The 20,860-nt window shown below is 45.9% G+C and overlaps 1 protein-coding gene across 1 annotated transcript in view; it reads left to right on the plus strand.

The window, feature by feature from the left end:
- RGS8 (regulator of G protein signaling 8) overlaps positions 1 to 20,656 on the plus strand; it is a 30,273-nt gene extending 9,617 nt beyond the window's left edge. The window contains exons 4-5 of the mRNA XM_040263845.1: positions 14,106 to 14,272; positions 15,711 to 20,656. Coding sequence (XP_040119779.1) covers positions 14,106 to 14,272; positions 15,711 to 15,893 — 350 coding nt within the window. The 3' untranslated portion in view covers positions 15,894 to 20,656. The remainder of the gene's footprint in view (positions 1 to 14,105; positions 14,273 to 15,710) is intronic.
- The last annotated feature ends 204 nt before the right edge of the window (positions 20,657 to 20,860 follow it).

Genomic DNA, 20,860 nt, shown 5'->3' on the forward strand with positions numbered 1-20,860 from the left:
TTTAGCCTTTAGAGAAGAAGTGCCAAGAATATATAAGGCAGCTATTAAAAGCTCACTGGAAAAGGTTTGAATGAAAGCGATTGGACACTCATTCTGTTGCTTACCAGCTGTGACCTTTGGTAAATTATGTAACCTCTATAAACCTCGCTTTCTTCATCTGTGAAAGGGGAATGCTTAGACTTACCTTGTAGAGTTATGGCGAGAATTAAATGTGATTGTGAAATGCTATGCGTGATGACTGGTGCATAGTGGGGCTCCATGAAGGATAACTATTATTATTTTTGTTATAACCCAACATTAAATTCACTGAGAACAAATGCATTTTATGACTCCTATATGCTAGAGATTGTGTAAGCTCCTTGATCCCATAGGCAGCTTGAGGTTGAACTCGGTGGGTAGGATGTGGGTCACGTTAGTATCACCAGTGGGCTTATTTAGATTTCATAATACCTCCCTCCACTCGCCACATGAGGTTTTGACATCTTTTCCTCATAGCGTCCCAATTTCCTCTCAATGTATGTGAGAGAATCTGCCTGGAGATGTAGTTTTTTCTTTTTTAAATTTAAATAACATTTATTAACAAAAGTATTGATTTCATTTTTAATTTTATTGGAGTATAATTGACTTACAATATTGTGTTAGTTTCTGGCATACAGTAAAGTGAATCAGTAATACGTATGCATATATCTATCCTTTTTTTAGATCCTTTTTCCGTATAGACTATTACAGAGTATTGAGTGGATTTCCCTGTACCACACAGTGGGTCCTTATTAATTATCTCTTTTATGTATAGTAACATGTGTGTCAATCTCAATCTCGAAATTTATCCCTCCCCGCCTTAGCCCCTGGTAACCATTTGTTTGTTTCCTACTTCTGTGACTCTCTCTGTTTTGTAAATACGTTCATTTGTATCCTTTCTAAAGATTTCATGTATAACTGATATTATGTGATTTGTCTTTGACTTACTTCACTCAGTATGACAACCTTTAGGCCCATCCACGTTCCTGCAAATGGCATTATTTTGTTCTTTTTTATGGCTGAGTAGTATTTAGTGTATATATGTGCCACATCTTTAGTGGGAGGTAGTTTTTAAAAGCCCAGTAGGTGAATCTGCTCTGTTTCCTCTTTGAGAGTCTTTGCAGTATTGTTATATCAAACCACCTAGACAAGCATTCCCAAACACTTAATTTTGGAAATCTTTTAAGCTGTGGACTGTGTACATGGGATTTGACAATATTTCTCTTGTCTTTACAGTTATTTGTGGATGCTAAACGTTCACTTTATTTGGGGCACATCTCCTTTTTCACATATTTAATAAAAAATATTCCTTGCTAATTTCTTATAATAGTTGCAGATACAGGTTCTATCATGTTCTGTTACTTGACTCAGTTTCTGCTTGACAAAATAAGAAGGAACATTGGACTAGAAGTTTTAAGACCCAGGCTCTCCTTTCTCTTCAGTGACCACATCCTAGGAATAAGAAACTGCGGGACCCAGGGCCTCACCATTTCCTAGTGTTCAGTGTAGGGCTGGATCGTAGTAGTATCTCCCATGTCCTTCCTGACTCAAAGACTCTAGCAACTAAATCCTGCTACTTCATAATCTATCATCTTCCTATATATATACTAACAAAGTGACGATCATTGAAGAAAATTACGTTAATCACAAGACTGAAGTACAATTAGCATACTAATTGCTTGCCAATAAATGTCAAGAACTGGAAATAGTTTGTTCTCTAAATAATCTTCCTACCTAAATCTTCTTAGCCAAAGTTATTTGCTTTAAAACCTTCATTCTGTAGATAACATAAAAGGAAGGCTTTGATCCTGGTGCTATTCTCATCACAAATTTCAAATTAGTAAGCTGGGCTCTGAATCAAAGAGGTTTTGATTTGCCATTAGTGTATGTATCCTAGATTTTATAAATGTATATTCCTCTCCTCTCCTGTCTGACCTTGGACCCATGCGCGAGCTTATTTTTTCCAATTGGTCAGGGATGCAAGAGGACTCTGGTCTTTGAGACTACTACACTCCAGCCAACAGAAAGCTAAAAAAAAAATCATTCTTGTGATCTTGTATTTTTCCAAGCCTGGGGACTGAGTTAGGCTGCAGCCCACCCCCACTGCCAGCTAAATCAGGACTCCTGGACCTTGAACTGTTACCTAAGCCCCCCTCCCCGCCGCACCAGCTGCACTGATCATTCATAGTGACCCAGTTTCTTTTCTTATGTAAGCACCCTGCATCAAAGAACTAGAGGGAGGGTGCCGGCAGCAGGCAGTGTGTGCGGCCACGGGTGTGTTCTTGGAGAGGCTGTGCAAGCTCGGGAGGACGTCAAAATTCTGTCCCGTGTTCCAGGAATTCTGGTCACCAGCCTTTCCTTTTCTATGACTTGATAGACACTAATTTCAAATGTGTCTGATGTCTTTAGAGCCTTGACTTCTTAGAGGGTTGTACAGAGAAAACCCAGTATAAAATGAAAAAGGAAAAAGGCGGATCCTCCTGTTTCTCTCTCATTTTCCTGAACTGTTTCTTACCCATCATCTTTAAGTTACCAGGGTCGTTTTTCCATGTTAGGCATTTTTTTTTTTGTAATTGGAGGATAATCACTTTACAATGTTGTATTGGTTTTTGCCACGCAACAATGTGAATCAGCCGTGAGAATACATCAGGCATGTTATGTTCTGTCTGATGAGTCCTTAAACCAGCAAAGTACAGGAATAATGGTCACAAGCATGTATGGAGCAATCACTGTCTTGGTGTCAGACTCTGCATGCTCTTTGTATGTATTAACAGTTTCGCGGGGTAGGTACTATTAGCATCTCCATTTCACGGAGGAGAGAACTGAGCCTCAGAGAGTCTAGTATCTTACTCAAGGTCACACTTAACTAGTGTGTGTCAAGCCAGAACACAGTCCCAGGCTGAATGGCTTCAGGACTCAGAAGTCACTCTTTCTGGCTGCCTGGAATCTGTGGGGGTGGTGAAGGGGGACTCTATTTCTCTGGGTCCTGGGGAGGGAAATGGGTCTGGGAGGCCCCAGAGAGGGGTAGGTAAGGAGGGGTGGATGTACATGGCTAGGGTGGGAGTGGGGGGAGGGCAGAGGAAGCACAGCTAATAAAGCAGGTCACTCTCAGAACCCAGTGGAGGCTGTGAGCCTTTCAGGGATGAAGCGGCATCTTGCATTTTAACCAACTGCAGTTTATGGACAAGCAGAAGGAAAGGAGAGGGTCCTGGTAGAGAGAAGGGGAAAGATGGAAGGAGGATCAAAAAGGGATGGAAGACAGAATAGAAGGGGAAAAGGCAGGGAAAGATGCTGAGGAATCAGGGAGAGGACCAGACTAAAGACTTGCTGGGAGGAGGTGGGAGGTGATAGAAGGGAGAGGAAAGCATGTAGATGGGAAGAAGAAACCCTGCTGTAGTCCCATAAGCTTCCTTAGCTAGGTCATGAGATCAGGAAAGGTGGGCCAGGCCGGGGTCAAGCGGTCTGTACACAGCAGGGAAGGAGAGGGGCTTCTGCAGTCATGGGGGTGGGAGGCTTCCACCTGCATCTCAGGGTCCTTTTTTGGGGATGAAACTTCTCTTTGCACGGTGACCCTCCTCCCTACCTTGCTCAGAGGCGGCCCTGGGAATGTAAAAGGGTGGGGAGGGGGGTGCCGATAGGCTGAGCTGAGAGGGGAGGGGAAGGAAAGGAGGAGGGCTGCGATCCCCAGGGTGGGTGCAGGCCTCTTTCAAAGACACTTTTCGGGACATCTTTGCTACAGTACTGCTGTTCAGGTCCAGACCCTCCCAGGCCTTTCTCCCTTCCTCCCCCATCTCTCGTTGAGCTCCTCCCTCAGAATGCCAGGCAATTTTAAGTACCATATTTTGCTTTGGTTCCCCTCCCATGCTCTCTGAAGCCTCTGAAATGCAGGCAAACACATTTTGGATCAAGGTCACCTGGAAGGATGCACTCGACAAGGTCACTCAGCTGTGCTGTGTGATCGTGTCCTGGGGCCGGGGTGCGGGAGTGTGCCTGTCTGCTGTGTGAGGCACCCCTGCATCCTGGGAGGGACACTTAGGGCGGATATCGGAGTTCAGCCTGATTCAGGTTATGGCTGGTACCTGGTAGCCTCTGTAGACAACATAGAGGAGCTGGTGGCAGATGTTGTCTTGCTGGAGAATCCCCAGCTCTGTGGCCAAATGGTGCCTTTGCCCTGGTGGAGCGTTCTTTCATCATACTGTCCAATTTGGGGTTATTGTTCATCCCACCTTTGGAGGAAGTCATAAAGTGGGACCCACCAATGGTCACGAGAGAACAACAGGCAGAGTGGGCTCTGACGTCATGTAGATGTGTGTGTAAATCCACCTTCCACCCGTCACGGGCCAAATGACCACAGTCATTTCACTTAAACTCTCCAAGATGAGAAGACCTGGGCTTCAAGATGTTAAGGTGTTTTTCCAAGGTCTCACAGGATTCGAACCCAGGCTGTCTGACCCGAGAGCCTCTGGCTTAGTAACAGGCTTGGTGCAGAGGTTATGTGAGTTGATAACTGGCCTGGACACCATAGAACTTGGCCTGGGGTAAGTTCTCGATGTGTGATGGTGAGGAGGAGGAGGATGGAAAGCCATCGACGGAGAGCTGTGTGTGATGCAGGCTGGTGATTGTGGTGGAAGCCCAGGGTGGAGCATTAACCCTACCTGGGAGAATTCATCAGATCCACCACCCTCACTTACAGACCAGGGTGCTGAGGCTCGGTCAGGTTGAATGTGCTGATTACCAGCAGCCTGCCTGTGACCCGAACTGGTGCTCTAGCTGAGACTGCAGTGCTCTCACCCTAGGTGTGATGGGCGGACTCACTGGGCTGCCTGACAATCTGAGTATGAGCCCACCATGCATTTTACTCCAAACCCCCCTCCCCACAGAGTCTGAGCTGCTGTAACTCCATTGGATTCTCCTGCCAAAGCACATCCCTCTCTCTGTGTTGTTCTCATCTCTCATACCCTTCCGCCTCCCTTGGTGACTTTCTTCATCTTCTCTCCACCTCCTCTGTTGTCTTCACTCCTGGAAATGTCGTCACCACCATGTTCTCCAGACCTTCTTGGCTTGCACTGCGGTGGCTCTCCTCTAGTCATCACTGGTGCAGGCAGGCATCCCTTGAGACCATCATGCAGGGCTGGGGACTGGACCACCAGCCACAGAAGAATGCTGGCTCTGCAGTTTGGCCTCCTTGCCACTTGCTAACCATGAGACCTTCAGCAAGTTATTTAACTTCCCTAAGCTTCATCTTTCTCTGCTGTGAAATGAAGAAACTCTCAGGACCTATGCTGTTGATTTGCTAGGAGCTGCAAATGCCATGAGGTGCACAAAGCATTTGGTGCTGTGTCTGGCCCAAAATGCGTGCTCAATACAAATTGGCAGGGAAAAAGAAATGCAAAAAGGCAAATGGTTGTCTGAGGAGGCCTTATAAATAGCTGTGAAAAGAAGAGAAGTGAAAGGCAAAGGAGAAAAGGAAGGATATACCCATTTGAATGCAGAGTTCCAAAGAATAGCAAGGAGAGATAAGAAAGCCTTCCTCAGTGTTGAGTGCATAGAAATAGAGGAAAATGACAGAATGGGAAAGACTAGAGATCTCTTCAAGAAAATTAGAGATACCAAGGGAACATTTCATGCAAAGATGGACACAATAAAGGACAGAAATGGTATGGACCTAACAGAAGCAGAAGATATTAAGAGGTGGCAAGAATACACAGAAGAACTATACAAAAAAGATCTTTACGACCCAAATAATCACGATGGTGTGATCACTCACTTAGAGCCAGACATCCTGGAATGTGAAGACAAGCGGGCCTTAGGAAACATCACTATGAACAAAGCTAGTGGAGGTGATGGAATTCCAGTTGAACTATTTCAAATCCTAAAAGATGATGCTGTGAAAGTGCTGCACTCAATATGCCAGCAAATTTGGAAAACTCAGCAGTGGCCACAGGACTGGAAAAGGTCACTTTTCATCCCAATCCCAAAGAAAGGCAATGCCAAAGAATGCTCAAACTACCGCACAATTGCACTCATCTCACACGCTAGTAAAGTAATGCTCAAAATTCTCCAAGCCAGGCTTCAGCAATACGTGAACTGTGAACTTCCAGATATTCAAGCTGGTTTTAGAAAAGGCAGAGGAACCAGAGATCAAATTGCCAACATCCACTGGATCATGGAAAAAGCAAGAGAGTTCCAGAAAAATATCTACTTCTCCTTTATTGACTATGCCAAAGCCTTTGACTGTGTGGATCACAATAAACTGTGGGAAATTCTTCAAGAGATGGGAATACCAGACCACCTGACCTTCCTCTTGAGAAATCTGTATGCAGGTCAGGAAGCAACCGTTAGAACTGGACATGGAACAGCAGACTGGTTCCAAATAGGGAAAGGAGTACATCAAGGCTGTATGTTGTCACCCTGCTTATTTAACTTCTATGCAGAGTACATCATGAGAAACGCTGGGCTGGAAGAAGCACAAGCTGGAATCAAGATTGCTGGGAGAAATATCAATAACCTCAGATATGCAGATGACACCACCCTTATGGCAGAAAGCGAAGAAGAACTAAAGAGCCTCTTGATGAAAGTGAAAGAGGAGAGTGAAAAAGTTGGCTTAAAACTCAATATTCAGAAAATCATGATCATGATCATTCAGAAAAATTCATATCATGGCATCTGGTCCCATCACTTCATGGGAAATAGATGGGGAAACAGTGGAAACAGTGACAGACTTTATTTTTGGAGGCTCCAAAATCACTGCAGATGGTGACTGCAGCCATGAAATTAAAAGATGCTTGCTCCTTGGAAGAAAAGCTATGACAAATCTAGACAGCATATTCAAAAGCAGAGACATTACTTTGCCAACAAAGATCCATCTAGTCAAAGCTATGGTTTTTCCAGTAGTCATGTATGGATGTGAAAGTTGGACTATAAAGAAAGCTGAGTGCTGAAGAATTGATGCTTTTGAACTGTGGTGTTGGAGAAGACTCTTGAGAGTCCCTTGGACAGCAAGGAGATCTAAACAGTCCATCCTAAAGGAAATCAGTCCTGAATATTCACTGGAAAGACTGATGCTGAAGCTGAAACTCTTAATACTTTGGCCACCTGATGTGAAGAACTGACTTATTGGAAAAGACCTTGAGGCTGGGAAAGATTGAAGGCAAGAGGAGAAGAGGATGACAGAGTATGAGATGGTTGGATGGCATCACTGACTCGATGGACATGAGTCTAGGTAAACTCAGTGTTGATGATGACAGGGAAGCCTGGCGTGCTGCAGTCCACGCGGTCGCAAAGAGTCAGACATGGCAGAGCGACTGAACTGAACTGAACTGAACTGAGGAGTTATTTTAAAAATTCCCCCTCTAACTTCAAAAAAGTGTTTTGTCTTTTTAACCTTCTGCTTAGCCTCTTCCTTTTTAAGTGTCCCAACGGCTGGTTCCTTTCTGCTCTCTAGGTTCCAGCCTGGAGCTGATGCTCCTGTCCTTGAATGATGGGCACACCCCCAAACTAAAAGGTCTTACTCCTTTCCTGGTGCATCATAACCTTCTCCAGGAAATTAGATCTATGTCTTCACAGTGGTTTGCCTATTTCCTACCAGATTCCTACTCTTTTTTCCAAAGTAGCCGTTCTAAACTCTTTCTACTCTCATCGGCATTCCCACTTCAGCACACACTACACTTGTAATTATTCAATTGATTATTTTGTTATTTATTTACTTACTTATTTTTGGCTACCCTGGGTCTCTGTTGCTCTGAGCGGGGCCTCCTCTTCGTTGCAGTGTCCTGGCTTCTCATTGCAGTGGCTTCTCTTGGAGAATTTGGTCTCTAGAGTGTGGGCTTCAGTGATTGCAGCGCACAGGCTTGGTTGCTCCAAGGCATGTGGAATTTTCCAGGACCAGGGATCGAACTCGTGTTCCCTGCATTGGCAGGCAGACTCTTAACCACTGGACCACCAGGGAAGGCCCTGAATTAATTGTTTTAAATGATTGCTTAGTGTCTGTTACACTAGACTAACTTGGAGTTCTGTGAGATTGTGACTTTATCTGATTTGCTTCTACCATATCTCCAAAATCTAGCGCTTGGAGGCAGACCACCTGCAGGGCTTTCACTCCCCCCCCCCACGCAAATTAAGAAGAATATCAAGGCTGTTCAAATCGATGCATCTCAAATATGTCCCTCCCTAAACTGATTGTCTCCTTTGACCCCTGCCCCTCTTTCTCTACTTTTGACTCTTAGGAAGTCAAGTTCTTCTACTTCTTCTTGATCCTTCTCCTTCTCTAGAATTTGCCTTTACCAGATACTATGCTTTTCCCCTTTAATTGCTCTCTTCCCTTGCTCTGCTTTTCCTTCTGCCCGCAAACACATCTGGAAAGATCCCACTTTGGAGCCGTATGGACGGTAGGGAAACTTGGCTGTTCTTACCAACTGTGTGACTGGGAAGTTTATCTGACTTCCATACGTTTTAATGTGGAAAATGGACAGTGGGTCATCTGTGCTACCTGTGGGTCAGCACTGCTGTGAAATTACACTGAGCTGCTGTGTTATATCTCTAGCCCAAAGCATGGTGTGGAGTAAATACATGAAACTCTCTGCCGCAGATCCTAGATAAATAAGTAAGAAACTTATCTTCAGTTTGTACCACTTTTCCAGCTAACATCAGATAGGACCTCCTTCTGTATCCTGCACCCAAACTACAGACTTCCCTGCATCCACACTACAGACTTCCCTGCATCCACACATAGCTTTTCTTCTTTCTCTCTATCATGACATTGTTCTCTGGCCTTTCTCCTGCCTTCCTGGAGACAACATTTTATCAATTAAACAGTTTCCTTAAAAAAAATTATTTATTTAGATTGCATCAGATCTTAGTTGCAGCACATGGCGGGCGTCTCCTTAGCTGCGGCATGTGGAATCTTAGTTCCCTGACCAGGGATTGAACCCATGTCTCCTGCACTGGAAGATAGATTCTTAAACACTGGGCCACCAGGGTAGTCCCCTCAATTAAACTCTTTTTGTTAGTTTCAATTCCTCCTGCTCAACAAGTATTTTCTGGCCAGATCAACATTTAATCATACCCAAGACAGCAGCAGGCTCTCTTGGAGAAGGAAATGGCAATCCATTCCAGTATTCTTGCCTGGGAAATCCCATGGGCAGAGGAGCCTGGAGGGCTCCAGTCCGTGGGGGTCTCAAGAGTCAAACATGACTTAGTGACTAAACCACCACCGAGGCTATCTTACCAAAACACCAACAGACAGACAGACAGACAGACAGACACCCCAGAGCTCTTTCCTGACTTCCTGTTTCTCTCCAGCTATGCTCTCTGATCTCTCTACTCCCTTTCTTGGAAGAGACATCTAAATTCATTGTTTCAACATCCTCCCCTCTCACTCACTCCTGTGCTTAACCACAGTATGTCTAGGGCTCTCATCACACACTGTCACCGTTCCTGCCAATGGTTGCTGAATCTTGCTGCTGAGTCTAACAACCACTGCTTCTCAGAGCGTCTCTGGCTTGATCTCTGGGTAGCACTGGACATGGTGGTTACCTTCCCCCTGAAATGTTGACTCCCCAGGTCTTTTGGAGGGCTGTGTCATCCTTCTGTTACCAAGTGCAAGTTTGCTCTGCACATCACATAACAGGCCAATGAACCTGAGAGTCAGGGGTTGAGGCAAGTAAGAGACTTTAACTGGGGAGCTGGCTGACGGAGAAGATGACAGTCTAGCACCTCAAAATGACCATCTTGTGGTGGGGGGTGGGGGGTCTGGAAGCCAGTCTCTTTTATAGATCAGAGATGGGGGAGGTGAGGAAGCAAAGCAAAAAGTCCATTAATCTTGCAAACATCTCCCAGAAACGCAAGCCTCAGGCAGCAAATGTGTTCATTTCTTCCTTCCCGCCATCCACCGGTGGACAAGGTTCTGAACAAAGGCACTTTAAACAATCAGGCAGAAGGGCAGGATTCTCTGAGGCAGACTATTCTGTATGGTTATAATAATAAAAGCAACAAAAAGCAAGTCAAAGAAACAGTTCCAATGTGGAGTCAGAACTGGCTTCTTCTCTGCAGGACTTCTCTTCTGGCTCTTTCACAGTCCTCTTGGTGTATGTGTATCTTCTAAGTAGGCTCAATAATTTTACCATTAGTAGTAGTAGTAAACATTAGTCTTAACTATTTCTGGTTACTCTAATGACGTTTCTTAACTGTAGGCCTCTCCTTGTGTGACTCGCCTTTCCTGCCAGTCTCTTCTCCCTCTTCCCCTCCTGCTTTCACTTAACTTCCTTCTCAGCTTCACATCTCAGCCTAGAAGCTTCTTCCTCCTGCAAGACTTCCCTCTTCTCCTCAGCTCTGGCACAGGCACTCTTCCTGGGTACTTTCACAGCAACCTACGCTTTCCCTATCATATCACTTATCATCTATACCATAATTACCATAATTATGTTATCTTGGCTCAAATTGCTCTTTTACTGCAAGTTCTGTGAGCGCTTAACTGTGCTTATGTTTTCTGCCCAGGCTCCTAGCAGAATGCCTGGGTCGCATGATGAGTGCAAGAATAAATGAGCGAATGAGTAGAGATGGTGTTACTGCTGTATTAGATTGGAAGTTAACCTATCTTATATTTTTTAATGCTGCGTGTTATTACTTGTGTGAACTCAGTCTAGCCACTTCTCTAAACATCCATTTCCTCATCGATTAAGTGGAGAGAAGTAAAGCAATGATCCAATACTTTGCGAGTGTTATCTCCTTTAATCCACACAAAGACCCAGCAAAGCTGAGCTCTGATGCAAGGAGATAAGGTCTGTACCTTGGGTAGTATGAGGCCAGACAGTTTCCTTGGGAGGGCGATTCTCACTGATACCGTTGAGGAAGGCAGAGAGGTAATTTTCTTTATCTCTGCTTGCTCACAAGCACCTGTTCTTGCTTGATGAAAAGCAAAACAAAATCTAACAGAGCCACAAACTTTTCAATTAGAAGAATTTAGCCTCTTCTGGTTTAAAAACAGCAGGCTCTTGAGAGAGTAGCATTGACATATATACGCTACCATATGTAAACTAGCTAGAAGGAACGGGCTGTCCAGCACAGGGAACTTGGTGCTCTGTGATGACCTAGAGGGGTGGGATAGGAAGGAGGTTCGGGAGGGAGGGGACTTAGGTATATATATAGCTGATTCACTTCAGTGTATAGTAGCAACTAACACAACATTGTAAAACAATTAGATTCCAATTAAAAAGAAAAGAAAAAAACCAAGGCCCTTCCTAGTCACTCTTCTGAGTCTCTTCACATTTGCTCCTTTAGATCACTGCAATGTTTTAGGGTCCCCCCAACTTTTTCCTTCCATACCCTGACCACAGTGGGAAGGCACAAGGGCAGGGCCTCTGGCCTGCATCCTCCCCACGCCATGGATAGGGTCCCTGGCTCTGGTCACATGCGGACTGAGCTCCAAGGTCACTTTGCTGGAGGAGACCCCCACCCCCCACCCCTGCCTCTCATGGGCACTGATTCCCCCCGGGGCTCCCACAGCAGCAGGTGGGTGTGGAAACCTCTTGAACGCCTCTTTGAGACCTTGAAGGAGACAAGACATGGCAAAGAGAGCACACACAAGGGATATTATGGACAGGAATTTTATGATTTGTTCTCTAACATATCCCAAGACTTTGAATAGTACTTTGTACATAAGTAGTTTTTAAAAAAGTTGTTGAGTCAAATGAACGATTTTTAGACTCTCTCTCTCTGCCTAATCATTGCCAGGCCACTGTTTCACATGCACTTTGATCCTCAGGTTATCTAGCATTTCTATTCCCTCCTCTCAGGGTTTTGAACCCAAGGCAGGGATAAGGGTGAGTGGAGCCCTGAGCAGGCCTCTTACATGACTCTAAACTGTGTGTTGCTCTCCTCCTACCTGGCACAGCAACAGTTTTATTTCCATCCCGCCTTATGCAAAACAACCTTATATCATGTTCTGCTTTCTCCAGGCTCCTTGTCTTACTGTTAAGGTGACCGTGTGTCCTGGTTTTTGCCTATGGTGGTCATGGTGTATGCCCGTTCTTCCTGTGTAATTAACAGAAGTGGTCCCCTTCACTCTCAGAAATGTCCTGGCTAGGGTGATAAACGTCATGGCCAACCCTACCTCTGTTAAACACTTTAAGCTCAGGCACCCAAACTTATATTTCTTTGTGATTTAAGGTTTTGGTTTGGGAGTTTCATCAAAACCCTTTTCTCTCCCAAGTTCCTGGCTCTTAAAATTAAAAGTTTTGGTTTTTATAACTATGGTTCTAATGTGGGCAATAAGATGTCTATTTTGAAATAGATGTTTTAATTAGAAATAAAAATGTTTCAGGAAAGTAAAACAAACATTTAAATATGTCACCCACGTGGCTGGTGCCACTGGTCCAGGGAATGAAGCTGGGCAGTGGCCAATCCTGGTACATACGTGTGGACCTAGGCTGCTCAGGGGAGTCCACGGGTACCAGTGGGGGAAGCGGGTGTGGAATGAACTGGGAGATTTGCAGTGGTATATATATATATATATATATACTACTGTGTATAAAATTGGACTCTTCTGGTGGCTCAGGGATAAAGAATCTGCCTGCCAGTGCAGGAGACTAGGAGATGTGGGTTTGATCCCTGAGTTGGAACGATCCCCTGGAGAAGGCAGTGGTAACCCACTCCAGTAATCTTGAATCTGGGAAATCCAATGGACAGAGGATCCTAGTGGCTATAGTCTGTGGGGTCGTAGAATTTGACACTGTTTAGTGACTAAACAACAACATGTATAAAATAGATAACTAATGAGAACAGATTGTAGACCACTGAAACTTGCACTCAGTGCTCTGTGGTGACCTAAATGGGAAGAAAATCCAAGGAAGCGGGGATATATGTATATGTGCGGCTGATTCATTTTGCTCAACAGCAGAAACACAGCATTGTAAAGCCAACTATAATAAAAAGATTATAATACTATATACTATATATACTACTATATAATAAAAAATCCAATTAAAAAAACCTAAAAACTGAAAAAAAAGAGTGAATAAAAACTTGTTAACACATTGTCCTTCTAGTAAACTTTAGAAAAGAAATGAAACATTATAGTCAGAATCATTTTTTACCAAATACAGTCTCTCCTTTGTTTTCAGTTGTATCTGCCCTTTCTCTGGGGGCAGTTGGTAGAAAGCAATAGGTCTTATTTGATTTGAGGAGTGTGCGTTAAGGGTTAGGATACTTTATAAAAACTCTTTTAAGATGAAAATATCAGCCAAATGCATAGGCTATCAATGAATGTTGTTTCTTTTTCCAAATCTGTGTGATAACCCTGCTCTGATTCTGATCAGAAGGTCCATTTGCCAATATGCATGACATTAATTAAGAAAAATGAAAGGCTATGTTAATCATTAAATCATTTGGTAGAAAAATTATAATTGATCTTAATTAAAACATATAATTTGATAGGCAACCTTTTTTAAAATAAAGGATCCATGGAATTAATCATTAAAGTATGGGACCTCAAAAGTTTGTAAAAAGAGGCTGAACACCTCTTCCATATAATAGGATGGTTTTACTGACTTCATGGCAGTAGGGTGTTTATTTTCAGACATTTTTCTGATATTAGTAAAGGATTTGCCCTGAGGCATTCACACACCCCGACCCACCCAAGTTGTCTTGTGACAGATTGTTTTTTTCAGGTTGGTTGACTTGGATTGGGCGAGAACGAATTCCATATATTATTTTGGCCTCATTAGAAACACAGGCTCACCAGTAGACCCAAGGGACAGCCAACTCTGCATTAGGGGACAGGCAGTGACCACTGAGGGCTGATGAGAAGTGACTAGGCCTTCCCAGAGTCGTTATTCCTGTAGCAGCCTAATCAATTCTCCGGAACATCCCTGTGATTCTCTAATGCGGAGCACGGCTCACCTCTGGGGATGCCTGTGTGTTTAAGAGAAGAGACTCTTCAAGAGGATGTGGAGGAGGATCAATGGGGGCTGGACAGTGGCCTAGCTAGGGCCACTCTTGCATTCTGACCACCTTTCTTTCTTTCTCCTGCAGTTCTTGAACTGAAGCCTCTCCCTATTTCTCTTCCTTTCCACACCCCTCCACATCCACAGATGGAGTGGCTGCCTTCCGCGCCTTCCTGAAGACGGAGTTCAGTGAAGAGAACCTGGAGTTCTGGTTGGCCTGTGAGGAGTTCAAGAAGACCAGGTCAACCGCCAAACTGGTCTCCAAGGCTCATAGAATCTTTGAGGAGTTTGTGGATGTGCAGGCTCCGCGGGAGGTGCGTTGGCGGTGGGGTCTTGTCAGACCTCCATCCATAGCCCTCTCTCTTTGAAGGGGTTTGAGCCAGGTTTGACAGGGGCTTTCTTCTGAACTGAGCCTCACTGCTCTGACGGCTCTTGATGAAAAAAGGGATAACTTTTAAGGTGCAGAGCCCAGGGATTCTATAAAAAGGAGCTCTATTAGGAGTATTTTAGCTGTCTGTCAGTTAAATATGTGCCAGCAGGAACTGTGTTTCTATAGGGATTCTGCAAGATAGATGCCAATAAATCCGTGTTAGTTTTCCTAGAGGAAGGCAGCATGTCTTGATGGAATAAGCATGTACTTTGGAATCTTGTTGCAATACTCCACCACTTACTTGCTGTGTGATCTTGGTCAACTTACCCTGTTTCTCTGAATCACATTTTCCCAAGTGTAAAAGGGTATAATATCACCTCCCTTTCAAGATTACTATGAATATTAGGGGTCAAATACCTAGCCAATATTTGCCATTGCTTATTAACGAGTGATTACAGTCACTTATATTATTTTATGGTATTTCATTTATTATAATTACTTATAATGGTAATATGAATTTCTATGTACTGCTATTCTGAGTTATAAAACAGGGTTTTACCTGGGAGGGTTTTATAGAAGAAAAATATTTGCTGTCTATGAATTTAGATGCATTATGTATGTAGAAGTCTTCAATTATGCTTTGACTTGGGACTCAGGAGGTCTTTGGCCAATGGCCAGAATATAGCAGGCTTCTTATAAATGTTGGTTGGATGAGAGCTGTACATTCTTAACATAGTCTTTCTCCCCAGGGCATTTGTTTCCTTAGTAGCTGAGAAAGGACAAATGGGCAAGTTTACTTTAGGGAACCCACATTAATGCTAGTCTCTGGTTTAACTCTTGGCCTGACATTGGGAAGACCTCTGGATTGAGGGTTGAGCAATTTGGGCTTTTTTTACCTTGACTGTTACTAACTTTCCATAGTACATTAGACCAGCTTTTTTCCTTTTTTTAACATTACACACTAAATTTTAATAGCAACAGGGAATAAAAGTGGGGAAGTGAGTGGGAAAGGAGAGTGTTTAGTCAACTCAGTTGTGTTTGACTCTTTGTGACCCCATGGACTGTAGTTATCCCACCAGGCTCCTCTGCCAATGGAATTTTCCAGGCAAGAATACTGGAGTGGGCTGCCATATCCTACTCCATAGACCAGCTTTGATAACTCATTTCTTCAGCATCTTTATAAAATGAAGAATATCTGGCCTTTAGACCTTACAGGACTCTTCCTGGGGTCAAAAGGGATGACTTTCATGAAAGCAGTTTGAAAAGTATGAATAACCTTAACGTATTTAAGATGCTGTCATGAATAATTGTTAAGTCGGACCAGCTGCCAGGTGCCTTGGCTCTTGAGGGCCTGTGATGATGTTCTCTGCTTGTGTCTCCAGGTAAACATAGACTTCCAGACCCGAGAAGCCACGAGGAAGAACATGCAAGAACCATCCCTGACTTGTTTTGACCAAGCCCAGGGCAAAGTACACAGTCTCATGGAGAAAGACTCTTACCCCCGGTTCCTGAGGTCCAAAATGTACTTAGATTTGCTGTCTCAAAACCAGAGGCGGCTCAGTTAGAACTCAGATGGGGACTCTTGGAGATCACCGGCTTCCCCCTCCCCCTGCTGCCAAGACCATATTCTAATGTGAAGTGTCGTAGGTGTTCAAAAGCAGTGGCGATTAGGTTGGGAGGCCAGGAGTGAGGAAGGGATGAAGGGCCATTCCAAAGTCTGATCCAGCCACCAGAGCTCGGATTCTGTCCTGCCCCCTTTACCCGTGTTTGTGTTTTGGTTAGTGGTCGTACTTTGTCACCCTTCTATGGGTTGGCAACTTGCCCTTCATAAAGCCTTGGGTCATCTTCACCAAGAACGGAGATTTGCTGTGCTGGGCTAATCTGTAAATAATGCAAAGGCAATTTCCACCACTTCCACACGCTCCTCATTTAGGATTCCCGACTCTTTGAACTTGTCCTAGACCCCCGTGAGGAAGGGCTAGAAGACTCTGGATTACATTTGTGATTTGCTGTCGTAATGTAATGGCCAGTCCTGGGTGCTGAGACCTCAGTGTCATCTGGGGTTTTCAGCACCGTCACCGACAGGTGGCCTCTGAGGAAAGGGACAAACTCCATGAAGCTGGCTATATCTTCCATTTCCATAGGACCAGTATGAAAGGCTGTGACCACTGCCCATCTCAACCTAGGAAATTCACAAGACTCCTATACACTTGCAAATCCAGGAAGGATCTTGGGAGACGTCCTTCATCGCTTCTGATATAGAGCTGCTATTGAGAAATAGGCAGCTTGCAAGTCTTCCTCAGTTCTACCAAGAAGTTTTCCAGAAGTTGAATGAGCAGGGAATGTAGCACCAGTAGACTTTTGGGCAGCGGGGCACCATATAACCTCTCTGTTGCTTAATGTACGCTCTGCCCTTGCCTCCCTGTGGCATCACACATCATTGACCCCATAGAATGATGGACGGCTTGGTAAAGGGAGGTGAATTCCCCTAGCATGGACCGCTCTCAGGTGCCTAATACTTTCCCTGTCTCTCCCTCTTCCCCCTTCCATGCAGGTCATGTAATTCTGATGGGGGAGAATGGGAACTTAGGCTGTCACTCTCTTTCCAGCTTGCTTCCTGGGAGTATGCTTTCTTAGAAAGGTCCCTCTCATGAGGGCCATCTTGGCTGATCAGCAGCTTCCTTCTTGATGTTTTGGGATTGAACATGGAAGTGAAAGTGAAGCTGAGAAGATCACTGTGAACATCTGGTTTATGGAGAACCTTCCTTCAAGATGACTTCATAGTACCCTGGCACTGCTCTTGGAAGTATATCAGGAAACTCTTCCTTGGAATGGTGAGTGAGATGCAGGAAACCTTTTTCCGGCTGCCCAGGAAGAAGCTGACTTTGGCCCAAGACTGTGGTGCCAGGGAGATGAAGCCTCAGCAGAGAGACCAGAAAGTGGAAGAGGAGCCTGGGAGGTGCTGGTCTCCTGGTAGACTGAATCAGAGAGAACGGGCTGGAGGTCGCTCAGGGTGATTGACAGCCGATGGATTTCCAAAGCTTTCAGCTGGACTAAATGAAGCTACACCGGTGTGGATTCTGCAGTGCAGGTGACTGAGGCCTTGGTGGAAGCTGTCTCCTCCTGGGGGAAGGATGGGCCTCTTTAAATGTGAAGGTGTTCCACATTTGCATTCTCGTCCAGCAGCCTCATGAATCTCTTCCATCCTCAGCTACAGCTACAACAGGCCAAGATGGCTCTTGAGTCCCACTGGCTGTTAGGGTCCACTGCCCTGCTGAGCATTTGTGAATGAGATTTGATGTGTCTGTATAAACCATCAAGGAGAGAAAGAACACAGGACTCCTGAAGAGACCTGTGGAATTTCATGTTCAAGGACTCTGCAGCCTCGTGTGGGCGTTCCTAGTTAGATCGGGTAGTATTCCCCCATCCCCATTGGTGAAAAACCATCCTTAGCTTACGCTGCCAGAATTAATTTAATGATCAAATTCTCAAACAGGGTATTTCCAACGTTGTTTACATACAAAACGTGCATCTGCTGCCAACCCTACTGTCGAACATGAAGGGTATGTAAATTGGAACAGCACAGAGTTATGGAAACATGAAACATTCTAAGAGGGGCCTTTTCACCACTTCCACTGTCCCCAGGAGAAAAGTCTGAACAAGAATGTTATACGGGGGAGCCTCGGGTTCTTGCCAAACTATTGGTGGAAGGAAGGCAGCAGATGGTGGTGTCATGGAGCCTGCTGACTTCCTCCCACGATGGGGAGGTGTGAAGGACCCAGCTCGGGTATCCCGAAATTTGCCACTAAGTGAGGGTGGGTGGGTTTGTGTTTGTGTGTAGAGGAACATGATAGCTATGTTTATGGTACTCCCGTGGAGTGTGTGTGAGAGAGAGAGAGAGACAAGAGCACTAGACTAGTACACCACAGAGATGATTTTCCCATGGGTGGCGCTTTCCTCACACCCTTTATGTTCTGCTTCCCACAAGAGGCATAGAGCTGTCTGCTCTGATGCTACCTTCAGGCACTTTGGTCATGCCAACCCAGATTCTGGTCTGTGATGGAACAAAGAGAAATGTTTACAACATCTAAAGCAATATCCGAGCATACCTCATCCCTGACTTTCCCCATTACCCTGTCCCACCTGCTCCCCTGCCCTCTTCACAAGCCCTCCTCTGCCTCCTTAGCGGGGGCACCCCCAGGGGCCGCTTCTCCCATTTGCCGTCTTCCTTGGCGCCTTGTGCCAGGCTTGTGCTGCGGACTGCCTTCCAGGTGCAAGCCGTGCAGTGGGCCGGGCAGAGCCGTGACATTTAGGGCTGCTCTCATCCCTGAGTGGCCTTTCAGCCCCACATGAGTAGTAACCGATTTGGGGGCTGGTGTGAGATTTCCTGTTGCCCTCGCTAAGCCAAATAGAACATCATCAATGACAATCCTTCAGAGCTCTGGGCACCTCTGGGGTGAGGAAGGATCCCTGAGCAGCATCTATTATGAAACCTGAGGATATGCAGGGGTTACCCAGCACATTGGGGTTACCCAATTCCAATTAGCAATTGGAATTGCTAATTCCCAGCTTCCACACCCAGAGATGCTGATCTGATAGATCTGGGGTGGGACTCAAAAATCTGCATTTTTAATAAGTTCCCAGGTACGTGGTGGCCTGTGAACCATACTTTGAAAAAATATGGTCTAAGACATAAGCTCTCCCCTCTGGCTGTTCAATGGAAGCACCCGGGGAGTTGAAAAAACCCAGATGTCCTGATCCCACCCCAGAACAGCTTGGGGTTGGAACTCAAGCATCAGTAGTTTTTAAAGCTCCACAGATGAATCCAATGTGCAGATGAGGTTGGGAAGCTGGACCCGAGGGATGGGGAGGGAGGGGTGGTGGTCTCCACCTGGTCCCAGAGGGCTGGAGCACACCCAGCCAAAATCAAGCACAATAACCAGGAACCTGCCAGCCCTGAATCTGACTCTTAGGGTGGCTGTCTCTGTGCCCTCTCTAACTTGCTCTTTTGAGATAAAAATATTTCTGTCCCAGCTGCATGCATGGGGTATGCCAGTGGTGGGGGCTGAAGGGGTCCTTGGGGTTTTCTATGGCTCCCGGCTCTTGTTCACAGGGCTTCCTCCAAGCTTGCCTCGTGGGCTGCTTCTCTGTTTTCTGTTTGTGTTCATGCACTCACGTGCTTGCTCATTTCATGTTAGGCTGTGCCTCTGTACCCAAGGCCGTGAAACATGGGAGCTGGTCTTAGGTAGCGGATGAGGAGCGCATAGCAGTAATAATAGTGGTAGCACGACAACTTCAGATTCCTCTGTGGAGGGTGTCATACCCTCAGAACTGCAAGCTCTTTGAGGCTTTCTCTGCCAAGGCCGCCGTGGGGCTTGGGTTGTTGCTCTGTGCCCTCACCATTCCCTTGTTGGTCTCAAGCCGGGTGGGCAGCTGGGAAGTTCCTAGTTGATTTTACTCTCTGGTGCTCTCTGCACAACTTGCTGCTCTGGATTAACCAAAGCTGTGAATGGCTCTCTGCCCAACCTGCAGGCCTAGCCGCTGGGTGCAGGCCCTGGGCGCTTGTCCCTGGCACGGCTGGGTGTCCAGGTGTGAGGGCAAGATGTGAACTCACTGTGGTTGAGAGCAGCGGGGCTGCGGGTGGGATGAAGACAAGCTGCTCCTGTGGCATCTGCTTCTCCATAAACCGGAAAGGAGAGGTGGTGAGTGGTGAGTTCAGAGGCAGGATGTCTCCCCTCATCGAGAGCACCCAGACCTCTCCTGACCCCTGTCTGTGCCCACTTCCCAGCCCGGCAGAGGAATTAATGATTTCCCATCTGAGGCTCTCCTGCAATCTGCTAAGCATCGGCCCTCTTTAAATCTGCATCCTCTGTTTTGAAAGCAAAAGAGGTGGCGAAGTCACCCCCCCAGCACGGGGAGCCTGTGCCACTCGGCATGAGACTGTGAAGGGAGAAGCCAAGCACGGAGATGTCTTCCTGTCCCTGCGACCTGGCCGAACCATGTGATGCCGTGGTCCAGGTCAGCAGGATGGGGCCACTGGCCGTCCCAGCTGTGGGGGCCGGGCCCTGCCTCTACACTGGTCCCCTTCCTGCCCCTTCTTCCCTTCTGCCCCTCGGTTCCCTCCCCTCTTCCAAAGACTGAAACAGTGGCTGGGCTTGTGTGCCCTCCAGGCGAGGCGGCATTAGCTGCCGAGTCACGGGGCACCAGCGCATCTGTAGCAGCTCATCCTCATTGAATTGTTTCATTACTGTGCAAAGTGGAATAATGTCATTCACCTCTACTATAAACAAGGCTGTGAGAACATAATAAACCGAACCTGAACACGCTGCCCTTCGCTCTCTGCCCACATTTCTGGCCGGCTGACTCTTTTGTGAGGAAACGCTTCTCATAACACATGGATGCCCCAGGAGGGGGCACACAGCCTCTCCCTGGCAGAGGCTGGCACGGGGCTGGCCATGAGGAAAAGCATTGGTGTGGGTGAAAACAGGACGGGAAGGACTTGGGATGAGTGGGGGTGGGTGGAGAGTGACTT

The sequence above is a fragment of the Oryx dammah genome, unplaced genomic scaffold (genome assembly GCF_014754425.2).
Source record: "Oryx dammah isolate SB20612 unplaced genomic scaffold, SCBI_Odam_1.1 HiC_scaffold_21, whole genome shotgun sequence".
Lineage (NCBI taxonomy): Eukaryota > Metazoa > Chordata > Mammalia > Artiodactyla > Bovidae > Oryx > Oryx dammah.